The sequence below is a fragment of the Lolium rigidum genome, chromosome 7 (assembly GCF_022539505.1).
Source record: "Lolium rigidum isolate FL_2022 chromosome 7, APGP_CSIRO_Lrig_0.1, whole genome shotgun sequence".
Taxonomy (NCBI): Eukaryota; Viridiplantae; Streptophyta; class Magnoliopsida; order Poales; family Poaceae; genus Lolium; species Lolium rigidum.
Window position 1 is genome coordinate 335,013,321 of NC_061514.1, and position 14,952 is coordinate 335,028,272.

A 14,952-nucleotide genomic window follows, 5' to 3' on the forward strand; every position below is an offset into this window, starting at 1 on the left:
TGGGGGCGGCGTTTGGGGGACACGGCTGGGGAGCGACGTCCCCCAAACGCGGCACGAGCAAAACACGTCCCCCAAACGCTCAATCCGGCGCGGTTTGAGGGACGGTTTGGGGGACGTGACTGGAGATGCTCTTACATCATATTTCCAAAGACCGCAAATACTTAATCCAAATGCCCATACGACTCTTTCTGCGCGCATCCACACTTGCATATTTTTTCTCGTACACATTTAATTTTGGAAATTTTATTAAACGACGTTAGGACTTTAGTCCTGTGGAGTGAATGTGCTGTTAAAAATTAAAGTTTATGGTGGATAGCAACTTGTGTATGTGCTGCAGGATGCCTGGCGGTCCATCCACGCCGGTGGACATGGTGGTCGACTACTACCAGCACGACTTCCAGTTCGCGGAGCCGCCGCGCGTGACGAGCCTGCAGAACACGCAGCCACTGCCGACGTTCAACAACTTCGGCGACGACGTCTACTTCGTGGCCGATCAGCGGGGCTACGAGTCCGTCGTGCACCACGTCACCGAGCAGTACCTCAAGACTGATCCTGAGTCCGGTGCCATCGTCGACCCCAGGCTCAAATTGAACACGGTGGTGCGTGAGATCGCCTACTCCCCCATCGGCGTCGTGGTTAGGACGGAAGACGACAAGGTGTACCGGGCAGACTATGTCATCGTCTCCGCTAGCCTCGGTGTCCTGCAGACGGACCTCATACGGTTCGAGCCGCAGCTGCCTTCATGGAAGCATGTCAATCTACAAGTTTAACATGGCGGTGTACACCAAGATCTTCCTCAAGTTCCCCAAGAGGTTCTGGCCGGAGGGTCCCGGCACAGAGTTCTTCCTCTACGCCAGCGGCAGGAGAGGGTACTACCCGGTGTGGCAGCAGCTGGAGAAGCAGTACCCAGGGTCCAACGTGTTGCTGGTGACCGTCACCGATGACGAGTCGAGGAGGATCGAGCAGCAGTCTGATGAGCAGACGATGGAAGAGGCAATGGAGGTGCTCAGGAAGATGTTCCCAGAGAAGGACGTGCCGGAAGCCACGGAGATACTTGTGCCCAGGTGGTGGTCTAACAGGTTCTTCAAGGGCACCTTTTCTAACTGGCCCATTGGAGTCAGCCGCTACGAATTTGACCTCATTCGGGTACAAACATATGCATCTTTCTTGCATTTTTATTAGTTATCTTCTAAGCTCCATATATAATTATGATTCTTATTTCCCTGTTTTTTGGCACGTAATTCAGGCTCCTGTTGGGAGGGTTTACTTCTCCGGTGAGCACACGAGTGAAAAATACAACGGCTATGTCCATGGAGCATATCTTGCAGGTAATTAAGAGTTTTTTTTTCTCTCATGCTTGAGTTTGGTATCTTGGCATGAACTCCGATCCTGAGATATTTCCATGACATGGTGCCTTCTGTTTTACTTTATTTTAATGGTGTGTGATCGTGTTTTCTAGGTATTGACTCTGCCAACATCTTGATCAATTGTGCCAAGAAAAACATGTGCACCTACAATGTCAAGGGAAAGCATGACTAATCCAAAGGTAAAAACTAGTTGGTCCTACAGCTACCATTTAACCCGTAAAACATGTAAAAAACATTAAACCCATAAAGCATGCGAGAAACATTTACCCATATAAGTTGTGTCTAACTATTGCTCCCAACTCGGGGGTTTTCCGTGTTGCAGATTTGCCACCTAGTGAGCGACTACAACACCAAAAGTTATGGTTTCCTAAAGAGTCAAGGAGCATGCTTTCTGATGTTCACCATTGTTGATTATTGTTCCAAATGATTTTTGGGCATTACATATTTGGTTCTTTTGTAGAAGACAATTGTTGTTAGCATCAGCTTGAAGTTCTTTCCATTTGCCCCTACGGGTTGTTTTCATGACAGAGTAGCTAATATAGTTGTCCATCATACTAGTGAAAACATGTTATCCTTTCACAAATTCCATGTATGCAAAGCACATGTTAATTTGGTGATCTCACTATGGAAAACATGTTATACTTCCCGGAATGCCATGGATGCAACTTGAACAATTGTGTGCCACAGCTTTGTGGATCCATTCCTATTTTGTTGGATGTACAAAAAGGAAGGAAAAAGACATTAGTTTGATGTTGTGTTTGTGTAATTCCTTAAACAAAACAAAAGAAAATGTGCCAAGATAAAAAAAAATAGAAGTTAGTATATAAGCTAGAAAATATGTTGTGTATAAGCAAGAAACCTACTGTCAGCTATGCAAGTACATGAGTTAGATCACAACTTACATCCTAAAATTTCATTAAAAATGGTGCAAAAAGCTATATCCTGCAAAAAAAAAAGTTACAAAAGCAGTCTATATAAGTACATTCACTATACATCGGTGGGTTTAGAAAATTTTCGAGTGCTACTGTCAAGGGAAAAACAACATTTACTAATCCATTGAAGTACACACAATACAAAGCTCCAGAGCTACTTCTAATAAATAAATCCACTGATGATTGAATGTATAAACCGTAAAAAGCTTCAGAGCAACTTAAAAAACTACATCCACTAATGCACTAAAAGTGCATCCATAAGCTCCAGATTAAGTAAATCCAGTGAAAAAGCTTCACACCTACTTAAAACTACATCTAAAAGCTTCAAAATTACTTCTACACACTAGATTAAGTACAACATGTATAAAGCTTCAGCGCAACTTCACAAAACATCCATGGTTACACTGAAAGTACATTCATATTTACAACTAAATCTAAAAACCTAGATTAAGTAAATCACATTCAAAAAAAGCATCAGAGCTACTTCGTAAAATTAAAACTACATCCACAAGCTTCGGAGAAACTTTTATATAAGACTACATCCACTAATCCAGTGAAATTACATCCAGTATCTTTAGAACTACTTCTAAAACCTATAATAAGTACATTCAACTCCGTAGGAGGAAAAGGCACCACTACTTGAAATCGATAACACATCAGTTGTATGAAAAAAGAGTGTGTGCATGGAGAGGGGGATACTTACCAGCATAAGTCTACGAACTCCCACGGATATGAAGCGGTTCATCCAATTCTGATGTGCTCTTCAACAATTGGATGTTGTAGGTAGAGTATCTGGCGAGGGCACATAGTGTTACCAATACCTGCCAATGACTCAAAAAACTGAAGGAAAAAAAGCACCGAAAGCCACGATGATGGTCACCTGAGATGATTCCACCCTGCTGTTAGAAGCTGACCAAATACAAGGCACAAAGGAATCAAACTCTCCCAATTCTAGCAAGCCCACTATGGCAAATCACTTATGGGACTACAAGCTGCACTACCTGTGTTGATACATGAACGATACGAGCATTTTGGCGTGAGTACTTTGGGCACATGTTGGTATTATTCGGATAGATTGGGTCGACGATAAACGCTTCTAGCAGCTAGCAGGGATGACCATGAATGGCACCAAACCAACAGAGCAATCAGTCAAGCACTTGCTTGCCCTCTGCTATGAAAACCGGGTGTTGCATAGGGTATTCCTCTTTTCCAAAAAGTTCCCATCCTAACCGAACAGGTTATTCATCCTCAATGATCCTGTAGGTAGCCATCCCACTACTCCATAGTTGGTTTAGCTGCAGCGAAACCATATAAGGTACTAGGGTTAGTACAGATCAAGTTGACAAGGGTAGCTGCAGAAAATCAATTAACACTGACAGCTTGATCGTTCTGGTCTCATACAATATCTCGTGTTCATATCTGGGGATCGAAATGGAAAATCAACCTACTGGACCAGATACTTCCTTGCACACTTTTGAGAAGTGTAAACTAGACAAATAGTTGTGAAAAAGATGCATTGCCAACTTAATTTTGATGAATTTGACAGAAGTCAAATAAATTAGAGTGAATTCCATGTTTTACCGACGGTGTTGATAGCGTGATATCCATGCAACATCGACAGTATATGTAAAAAGAATTGTTCTGAGAACCAACATGATTTTAGAGAAATACTTGCAAGGTTACGTTTATGATCTCAGTAGTACGAGTATGATTCATGTTCTCAAGATTGTTTTTAAGGAAACATTGGAAATGATGGCAAAGTGGAAGATGCTTGACGATCTTTCCATAATTCCATTTATTCAGTCCGTGGATCCATCATTACGAGCAGAAAAAAAAAGTTGCTACTTGCACCACAACAAAGTGATGTGAGTTCATTCATCTTTTGCTCTTTCTGTCCTAGAACCCAGTAATTCCCTTATCTCTAATAAACCAAACAAATAAACATCAAATGCACAACAAAAATTATTGATGAAACGATTATGTTCTCATTGAATGCTCGTGATAACCAACTGCTGCCCTTTTGCCCTTGGTGGCACTGTGTCAATACTATATATGTCTCAGGGCATCTCCAACCGAGCAACCCAAACGGACGCGCTGGGCCATCCGTTTTGGGCCGTTTGTGTGGCCGAGCGGACGCGCGGACGGAGCTCCGCGTCCGCGTGTCCGTTTGGGTCGCACGCTGCGCCCAACGCAGCGGCCACCCATTTGGTCATTTGGCCTATTTCTTTCGGGAAATAGGCCATCTGGCCACACATCCTTATAAATAATGTGTAACAAACATAGAATAATATCTTATAAACATAGAATAATATCTAACAAACATAAAAGAATATCAAATAGCATAAAATAATATCAATGTACCATGATAAAGAAATTAAAATGTGACATAGTTTAAGAAAAGTATAAAAATTACAATTGAGATTGTCTAACTCAATTAGGGCGCTCGAGGATCTCCTTCTGTCTCTTCTCGAACCAAGCTCTCTTCGCCTCGCTCATGTTGGTCAAGTCGGCGTTCATGATGAGGTTGTCCTCGGCTTGGTGTTTGAGCTCAACTTCCTTCGCCTTCAGCTCCACCTCTTTGGCCCTTGCCATTGCTATGAGCTCAAGTTCTCTCTCTTTGAGCTCAAGTTATTTAGCTTTGGTCTTGGCCTTGACCTCTTCAATCTCAAGCTTCTTCTGCTGGACATCAAAGAATTTCTTCATGTCCTCTTCTTTCTCCCGGCGCCTCCTCTCATCCCTCTTGTCCGTGGACACCTCTCTGACCGCATGCATCTCCTTCAAAGTGCCAAACAATAGCATGGACGAAGCATCACGCTTGATGTCGGCTTTGGTTGACTTGTGGCCGCATGGCCGACTTGCACGGGAAGCGAAGCTACCGCAAGGCTGCCCACCATCAAGGTCAATGACCGTGGCATCTTTGGCGGTCTTGTTGCCGGTCAAAGTTGCCTTGTACCCCTCGTACCCCTCCTGGAACTTGGGGGTGCCGTGGAGTTCCTTCCAACAATGAGGAAAGGCAAAGGTCTTTTCTCCATTGTTAGATTTGTACCATTCCAAAGCTTGCCACACCTAGAGCAAAGCGAGACAACAACGATAAACATATGTGCAAACATCGGATGAATAAGTTGAGGTTAAGAATCATACCAAGTCCTTCACACCCATGCCACTAACGGGGATCCGCTTGACGTGATCATACGCCGCCTGGAACTTGTTGCATTCCGTTTGAATTGCTCCTCACCTCTTTTGGAGCGATATCTCGGTGCGGTCGCTCTCAAATGGCTCCTGTCCGTATTTGCGATGTTCATGGAAGTACTCATAGATCCGGCGCCAGAATGCCGTCCCCTTCTGCTCGGCACCTGTCAACGCATCTTGCCCGATGGTCAACCATCCTTGGACGAGCACCTTGTCCCCCTTCTCCGTGTAGTTGGTGGTTCTTTTGCTTACCCGGCGACCTCTAGCTTGTGCAGCTGCGGCTTGTGTGAGGTCCTCAGTGAACAACGGCTCCTCCTCGATGTTTATGTTGCCGGGACAGGCAGTTGTGCCCTCCTGTGTGTCAATGGGAGGTGGCTGGGGAGCCTGTTGTGTCGAAGGATATGGCACGGTCGTCGGCATTGTCTGCGGGAAAGACGGAGGGGCATGCACGATGGACGGTGACTGCGCGCGCTCGGCTGACAAATCGTCGAACAGGTTGCGTGCACCGGCCATCGCAGCTGCTCCCAGGTGCTTGGGGCTTTTGGAGTTCGCCGGCGCACGGTTGAGGTCAATGGACGAAGGTGACGGCCCCGTCATGGACTCGCCCACCTCCGGTGACCCATCCCGTGACGGGTACGCGTGCCGCCCTGAATGCGCCCCCATTTCATGCGCAAACGGGCCAGTTGACCTTGGAGGAAGGGGCCGGGTCACGGACGAGGCAGAGCTCCCCCCCGAGGCCGTGCCGGTGCCCGGGATGATCATGTGCTGGCCGAGCGCTGCGTGGCCGTAAAAGAGCATGGCCTTCGCCTGCTCTTGAATGAGACTGTTCTTCGCCTGCGTTTGGAGTTCGAGGAGCTGCTCCGCCGCCCTCAGCCGCTCCTCCGCGGCGGCGGCCTCCTTGTTCCGTTGCTCGAGCGCCCTGCGCCGGTCCCCCCGCTTCTTGGTCTCCATCGCCCTCTGCTCCGCCGTGATTTCGGGCTTCGCCTTCTTCGTCGGCGGCCCGGGCTCCACGACCACCGGAGCGTCCAGTTGAGGAGCCGCCTCCAGGGCAGGAGCGGCAACGGCCGCGAGCTGTGCCTCGTCTCCGATGGTGGCGGTGGTGGTGGTGGCGGCGGCAGTAGCTTCGTCGGCCATCTCTAGGTTTTGGAAGTGGACACTACTAGGAAAAGGCCTATAGATGGAAATGGTAGTACCGGCGCACCAGCAAACCCATGCGCCGGTGGCAAATAGTGCCGGCGCACCAACATGTCGCCGCGCCGGCGATGGAGCCTTACTGCCGGCGCACAAGCAAAAAAGATGCGCCGGCGATAAAATTCGAAGGGGACCAGACCAGACCAAAAAAATCGAGACCCTTACTTACCACCGGCGCACCAGCATGATGGTGCGCCGGCAGTAAGGGCAGCCATGATTTTACCTCTCCACACCCCCTCCGTGGACCGCCTTTTCAGTTTTGAAAAAAATAAATGAAAATGATAGAAAATTCAAAAAATAAAATCCTTTCAACTGCCCATGTATTATGTAATCTACTTTTCATGAAAATTTGAAAAAATGAATTTCGATATATTATGCAAAATGGCGTCATCTTTCGGTAAAACGGGTTTTCTGGTTGCATACGATGCCCGATGAAAAAAAATTTATATCAAAATCTATCTACGCGAAATTTCCTATCCGGATTCAACGGCCTATGGCCGTTTTGACAAGAAATGGATTCGGCAAATTCAAAATAGAAACGGGACTTTATTCAGCTTTTAGGTTTTGATAAAAAAAGAAAAAAAATATCCCCGGCGCACCACTATACTAGGTGCGCCGGCGGTCATCTGTGCTATATAGGCACAACTCGGCAGGCTCCTCCTATTCTACTTCTCTCCTCCTTCATTTCTCCTCCTTCACTTCTCCTCCTCCGGCCACCTTCTTCTCTTCTCCTCCCTCCACTTTCTCTTCTCCTCTTCTACCTTCTTCATCTCCCTCCGGCAAGAACCTTCTCAAGATACTCACCGGGAACCACCTCCTCGACCTCCCTCCGACGAGCTTCTACCTCCGGATAGCCGGCCACCCTCCGACGAGCTTCTACCTCCGGTGGCCTCCCTCCGACGAGCTACCTCCGGTGGCCTCCCTCCGACGAGCTTCTACGTCCGGTGGCCTCCCTCCGGCAAGGTTCTTCGGCGACCTCCCCTCACTTCGGCGGCCACCTCCTTTAACTCATACGGGCACGGCCACGGCCACATCGACAACCATGGTTACGGCGCCGAGCACGGTGATGGAGGTGCCACAGTCGCCACAGTCACGAACTTGAACTAGAACTTGACCTAGATCTAGATCTAGATCGGACCTTTTTTTTGAATCCTGGATAACATACCACCGGCGCACCAAGCTGGTGCGCCGGCAATAACTCATGTTACCCCCGGCGAACGGGCTGATGTGCCGGCAATAAGACATTATCACCGGCCCGTTCCCAACGGCGGGCTCTAGTGCGCCGGGGATAACCGATTTTGGTGCACCGGCGATAAGCCTTTTCCTTGTTGTGGGAGTGGAGTGTTCCTGTTTTGGGAGACAGACAGGCGGGCCAAGGGCGGACAAGGGGAGGACGCAAGCGACCAGCCTTTCGCGTCCGCGGCCACGCAAACTCATCCCAGATTTGGGCCGGGTTTGGGTCGTCCCGGACGCCACGGCCATCCGTTTTAGGGATGAGTCCGCACGCTGGGCCGCGGTTTTGTTCGTTTTGACCCATCCGGACGCGCGGGCGCGGGATGGGTCGCCCCGTTTGAGATGCCCTCACTCTACAACGATGCCGTGCCACACGTTGCAACTAACCAAACAAATAAACACAACGAGCACAGCAAGTATTAAGGATGAAATGATTGCATTTTCATTGAATGCGTTGCTAAGCAACTGCTGCCTTGTTGACCCAGTGAAAGGATTAGTCACTGTTCTGGTGTCATTGTGTCGATATATATATCCTTCAAATGGAAACCAATTAATGGTATGTATATCTCTCTTACAACGATGTCGTGTCACACTTTACTCCGACCTCCACTACATTCTGGTCTGCTGGATGATTGATCATCGAATGGAAAAAAGAAGCCTAGAGCGAGTAGTAGCATAGATAACCTGTGTCTGTGCGACTATGTGGCCTCCTGTCCCGTTCAACAAAATATCTCCAGCTAGCTGACACTTCTACATATGGTGAGAATCTGAATCAAAACATCGACTTACATATATACGGATGCGCCTGCTCTACAAACGTAGTAATCCGGCCATATCCTCAGGGAGTGGAATAAATGAGTAACACCCTTAATTTTCTTGAAACAAACTTTCTTTTCCGCAAGAAATGGACGACACGGCAATACCTCTTTTTGCTCAGAAATATCACTGCATGCCTTGCGGCCCTCAATCAAGAGAAAGGAACGAGACGAGACATCACATTGTACGTACCAGCAGATATGACAGATACCCGCAGCTTGCTAGCCCAGGTCTCCTTAGTGCATGACACACACACACATGCACCTTAAAAGTCAGAAGAATGTCCAATCATTTTGATCTATTAGTGTGTGCACTGGTCCATCAGCAGGATGAAATAGAGGTCCCAATTTCATTTTCACTGCCGATCCTTTAGTGTGGGGACACTCTTATCCAGCACAGCAAACGATCATCTTCATTCGCACGTTTAATAGCGAAACACATGATAGTCCACTCTCCACTCATCGTGGATACTACCCCGACAGGTAAACCAAATGACGTAGCAGAACTCATGAGATAACTCGCACTGCAATTCCCTGCCATTCGAGCCGTGGATAAACACTATAAGTAGCAATGGCTAAGCTTCCTCCCTGAGCTCAATTCCTCCAGCAAAACTTGGTGACACACTAGAACTTCCTGCTTCATGTATGTCCCCAGCTAAAGCTATAATCTTGTCCTTGTCCTCTTGAGACAGTAAACCTGCGCAATATTTGAGAAAGGAACACACTCAGCAGGAGATATATACACTGTTTGTTTGTTATCGAAGCAACCTAGCATCCCCGGTTACTTGGATGGAGCTATCCACAAAAGAGCAATTGATCAATATGGTATAAGAGATTGTAAGGCCATTAGGAGTCTCCAAAATATTCCCCACTAATTGTCCCACTTGCATGTCTTTTGCCACTTGTACATGTAGTGAAAATAGACAGGTAGGCACTCAGGTGGCCATGATGATGAAACATTGCTCCACTCTAGTTGCATTGCTGCCTATTTTTGCGTGTATAAAAGGCTGAGCATGGAGATTACATAGATATTCCTCTCCGCCATCTAGCTATCTGAATATAGTTTGAGTATAATAATACAGTGGTGCAGTGAAGGTGAAGTGATCAAGCATGCTGCCTAGGAGCCGAACTCTTCCAACTAGGATCCATGACAGCACCGTAAGATCTGTCTATTCGATCAAACGTTTGAGTGTTTTGTTTAGAGGAACTTGAGTGAGTCACATGTTGTGTTTATGTAATATGTGTGTAGCTGGACCCAGACCGCGATGCGAGGAGGTACCTCCAGGTCGAGGCCCAGCCCATCACTTCCAAGATCGACGAGGACGCACCGGTGGAGAACACCACCACCGGCGGCAGCAAATGCTTCGATGACGACGGCCGGCTAAAGCGTACAGGCACAGTGTGGACAGCATCGTCACACATCATCACGGCGGTCATCGGCTCCGGGGTGTTGTCTCTCGCGTGGGCCATTGCGCAGCTCGGCTGGCTCGCTGGCCCCGCCGTCATGGCCCTCTTTGCCTTTGTCATCTTCTTCACCTCCAACCTCCTCGCTGACTGCTACCGCACGGGAGACCTCGCCACTGGCAGGCGGAATTACACATACATGGACGCCGTCAGGGCCAACTTGGGCGGTGCGAAGGTCAAGGTCTGTGGCGCCATCCAATACCTCAACCTCTTTGGAGTTGCCGTCGGATACACCATTGCTGCCTCCATTAGCATGATGTGAGTGAGCTGCCTCCACTAGAATTTCTGAGTCCACCAGCAAAGCTCTTGCATGTCAGCACCTTTGTTGATGACTAGATGCATGCAACAGGGCAATCAAGCGTTCGAATTGCTTCCACGCGAGCGGTGGGAATGACCCATGCCACATGTCCAGCAACATGTACATGATCATCTTCGGCATCGTGCAGGTCTTCTTCTCGCAGATCCCGGACTTCGACCAGGTCTGGTGGCTCTCCATCGTCGCCGCCATCATGTCCTTCACCTACTCCATCGTCGGCCTCAGCCTCGGCATCGCCCAGGTCGCCCAGAACAAGGCCTTCCAAGGCAGCATCATGGGCATCTCTGTCGGTGCCGTCACCAAGGCTGGCACGGTAACCCCCATGCAGAAGATCTGGCGCAACCTGCAGGCACTGGGAGACATAGCCTTCGCCTACTCCTACTCCATCATCCTCATCGAGATCCAGGACACACTCCGAAGCCCGCCTCCAGAGACGCGCACCATGCGGAAGGCCACCCTCGTCAGCATCTCCATCACCACTGCCTTTTACCTTTTGTGTGGCTGTGCGGGCTATGCGGCATTCGGTGACAACGCCCCCGGGAACCTCCTCACTGGCTTCGGCTTCTACAACCCCTACTGGCTGCTTGACATCGCCAACCTCGCCATTGTTGTCCACCTCGTCGGGGCCTACCAGGTCTACTCCCAGCCGCTCTTCGCCTTCGTCGAGAAGTGGGCGGCCCGGCGCTGGCCCAAGGTCGAAGAGTATGACCTTCGGTTACACGGCCCAAATGGGCATGCCTGCAGGGTCAACGCGTTCCGTCTGGTGTGGCGGACATGCTTCGTGGTGCTGACCACCATCGTGTCCATGCTCCTGCCCTTCTTCAACGACGTTGTTGGCATCCTAGGCGCACTCGGCTTCTGGCCCCTCACCGTCTACTTCCCTGTGGAGATGTATATCGTGCACCGCAAGATCAGGCGCTGGAGCACGCCGTGGGTAGGGCTGCAGGCGCTCAGTCTCGCGTGCCTTGTGGTGTCCCTGGCTGCGGCAGTAGGCTCCATCGCTGGCGTGGTGCTCGATCTCAAGTCGTACCACCCATTCCGCTCAACGTATTGATCTGCTGGAACAAACCAGTTACAGGTGTTACTGGGAATAGACCGTCCTTAACTCCTAGTCATGCTTTCTGTACTACTTAAAAAGCAGGAAGATGTTCCGTCGTCAGCCATCTCATGGTACGTCGTCAGCTTCGTCCCGCTCATCTCCGCTTCGCTCCGCACACGGATGGGCCAAGCCCAACAAATGAGTAGGTTACGTTTCCTGCCGACGTGATGGCCCTTCTATTTTCTTCCTTCCGCATACATATTCCGCTAATCTCTGTATTCAATGCCCGCACTTGGTCATTGCCTAAATCCCTAAATTATCGCCGGAGTCAATCGCATTATCTTCACGCACACTAATCCCTCAAGTCACGATCAACTAATTAGCTGCTCCGTCATCTTTCCTTTTAGTTCTTGGAGATCATGGCCTCCGCACTCCGCCCACACGGGTCAGCACCCACTCGCCGATGTTGTTCCGCCGTGTGCTGGGGTTCGCTATCTTGTCGGGAAGCACATCCCGCCGCGGCGCCGCCGCGACCGTTCCCCTCATTCCTAGGGGTGCGCCGCCGCCCCCCCTTGCGACGAGGACGCCGCCTCTGCCATTCCTCCATGCGGTTGGAGATGCAGCCACTGTTCCTCGATGGGGCAAGGGACGATGCAGAAGCTCTCGCCCTTCCTCGGAGCGGTCGGGGATGACGCAGACTCTGTTGCCTTCCTCCGCGCCATCCGGGACACAAACGCCTCCCTCATCTCGACGACCTGAACTTCTGTTCTTGACAACAGTATCACCGAGCTTCTTCGGTACTAAGAGGTCAGTGAGGACTACAAGTTTGATTTATTCCTCCTATAACTCAGATTGGAAATCCCTATGATTGGATCCTTGCTATAATTTTGAATCTTGCATGCAATATATGTAGTAATGGTAAGTTTTAAATTTGCGAAACAGTAATTTTTTATATCATATATTTTTTTACTACTCACAATTGTATCTGGAGGTACTAATACAGTAGGTACAGCTGTATCTACAAATGTTGATAATCTGTCTCTGTTTATTCCAGGTGTTGGAACATCCTTCCATTTGCCTGATTCCGAAGTAGAAGTGTTTGCCTGAACATCCTTCCATTTTCAATGATGTACTGGCTGCACAAGTTGCTGGCTTAGGTAGTCTGTACTGAACTACAATTAGCTTGTTCTAAGATGTCAAGTATTCATAGTTGCTATATGCTAATTCGCAGGTCCAATCCATATGAAAATTATGCTAATATGTTGTGTTAACCTTGCTGATGTATTTTTTTTAATACACGAACATGCTTTTGAGCAGTTGTACTTGACGGCATCGACGGCGACCACTCCTCTCGAAGCAAAATCTATGGTAATCCTTGCAGTATAAACCACACTTTTCTTCAGTTTCGGCAGGCCACAACTTATCCCTTGCAAATCAGTTGTTTTCTATTGACTTTCTAAAAGGAAAATTGACTTAATATCCTGGATGATGCATATATGAGTGAGAAATGGACATTGTCTTGTTTTTCTTATTCTTTCATATCTGATATCTGATTTACACCATACTGCAAAGTTGGGCGCATGTAATAATGATACACCATTTCTGGCCTTTGTATTGCCTTGCAATTTCTCAGAGGATTGAAAGAATAGATGCATTTCTGTCAAAATCATCAGGCATGCATTTTTCTTAAACAGCTGACTATTTATTGAAAATAACCTAATTGTTGAATGTATTATCTTTGTAAGAACCTGGACCAATTAAATCTACTTATTCCAGTTTCAAGGTTATAGGTCGAGGTCTGCCTCCATATGACCTGCATGATTCATGCAGATTGTGTATATCCATGGCAGCAGCGACCAGCATATGTCGGATTGATGTACTCTGGCCTTACCTAGGCTTTGACAGTAGTCTTGCTTATTACAGGTAAGAGAAGGGATGTACCTTCCTCTTTCCAATCAGATCTGTTTTGTGGTGAGGTATTTGTATCAGTCAATTGTTTATTATTCTTTCAGAGGTAATAAAGTATAAATGAAATTTACCATGGATATAAATAATTTGGGTATCCCAGGTTTATAATATATCTGTGCCCATTGTATTTCTTCAAATTTGGATAAATGACCTTCAAAGAAAATTATTGTTGAATAGTGTGTATATGTCTTAGCTAAATCGTTCTTCAAATTTAAGATGGTATGTGCTATACGAAGTAAACGTTTGAGGTCTATATTTTTGGTCTCCTTGGTAAACATTTATAGATATGTAATTGAATAAACTCATATGATATATTTCCAGGACCAGATATTAGAAATTCCGCTCAAGGAGCACATGCGGTATTTTTGCTGCGTGGGGATAGCAAAGGAACACGTGTTCCCCTTCATGGCTGAGGGGGCGGAAGCAGCAAAAGAAACATGTTCCTAAGAAACTCGTATTTATGGGGGAGGCCTGACGTAATTCATTCTTGACTCAAGGTTTCTATGATTTGAACTCTTTACTGTCATGCAATGCTTAAGGAAAGGAGAGGCAATTAGAGCCTTCTTTGGAGATTATGAACCTTGAAAATTTATTTTCAAAACTTATGAGGTATTTCACGACATGAGGCGGAATATAAAACCCAACACGATTATGCTTGTCGGTTTGAAAAGGTGGGTTTCCAAGCGCATTATGTTCACATGTGAATGTGACACAAAATTTGAAGACCCGTGCAACGCATGGGCACTCAACTAGTAAATGAATAAAGATAGCGCCTTTCCTCGCAAAAAAACATAAAGTTCTACCCTTATCCTTAGGATTAAAACAAGGCACGTGAGAGATAATAATCTGTGCCAATTACATTGTGAGAGCATGGTGGAACCTTACAGTACATCTAATAGAAGATTATGGAATCCAGTAAGACAACTGAGCTACAAATAATCGACGGGAGAGTGTAATTGGAGTATAATACTATCAGTTTGAAAATCTAACGAAATTTTAAAGAAAGAAGATAGTCAATTTTTTTCTCCAAATTTGGACTACCGGTCGGTAACTATAAGCCACCCCTGCCAGATTTGTAGTGCAACTATAACTCTCAACAAAACCTAAGAATATTGCATTTCTTACCAAGTGCAAGTTTACAGAGAAGAAGGGAGTTCAGCAGTCACAGATTTGCACAAAGACTGGTCATATTGACAGGTACCGCACTAGTTTGGAATGCTCTATTGGGGCGGCTACCTGATGTAGTCCTAACAACTGGACATGATTTGTTTCGTTGGAATTTGCAGGGCAATGGCATGTTTTCAGTTAAATCTATGTACCAGGCGCTAGCTCGTGTGGATGAACCAATTAATAACAAGAAAATTTGGAAAATGAATCTCCCGTTAATCCTGCGAGAACGTAGTTGGCATGAAAGTATGCGGTGTTGTTTTTGTTATGA

The 14,952-nt window shown here is 47.2% G+C and overlaps 1 protein-coding gene and 1 pseudogene across 1 annotated transcript; both read left to right on the top strand.

Annotated features, from left to right (window-relative positions):
* The first annotated feature begins 338 nt into the window (after nucleotides 1–338).
* Nucleotides 339–1,539, top strand: LOC124669879 (annotated as a pseudogene).
* An 8,167-nt stretch (nucleotides 1,540–9,706) lies between these two features.
* On the top strand, nucleotides 9,707–11,597 carry LOC124674911 (amino acid permease 3-like). The gene is made up of 3 exons (XM_047210965.1): nucleotides 9,707–9,885; nucleotides 9,977–10,449; nucleotides 10,541–11,597. The coding sequence occupies exons 1-3, from the start codon at nucleotides 9,838–9,840 to the stop codon at nucleotides 11,559–11,561; spliced, it is 1,542 nt and encodes a 513-aa protein (XP_047066921.1). The 5' UTR covers nucleotides 9,707–9,837; the 3' UTR covers nucleotides 11,562–11,597.
* Nucleotides 11,598–14,952: the final 3,355 nt, after the last annotated feature.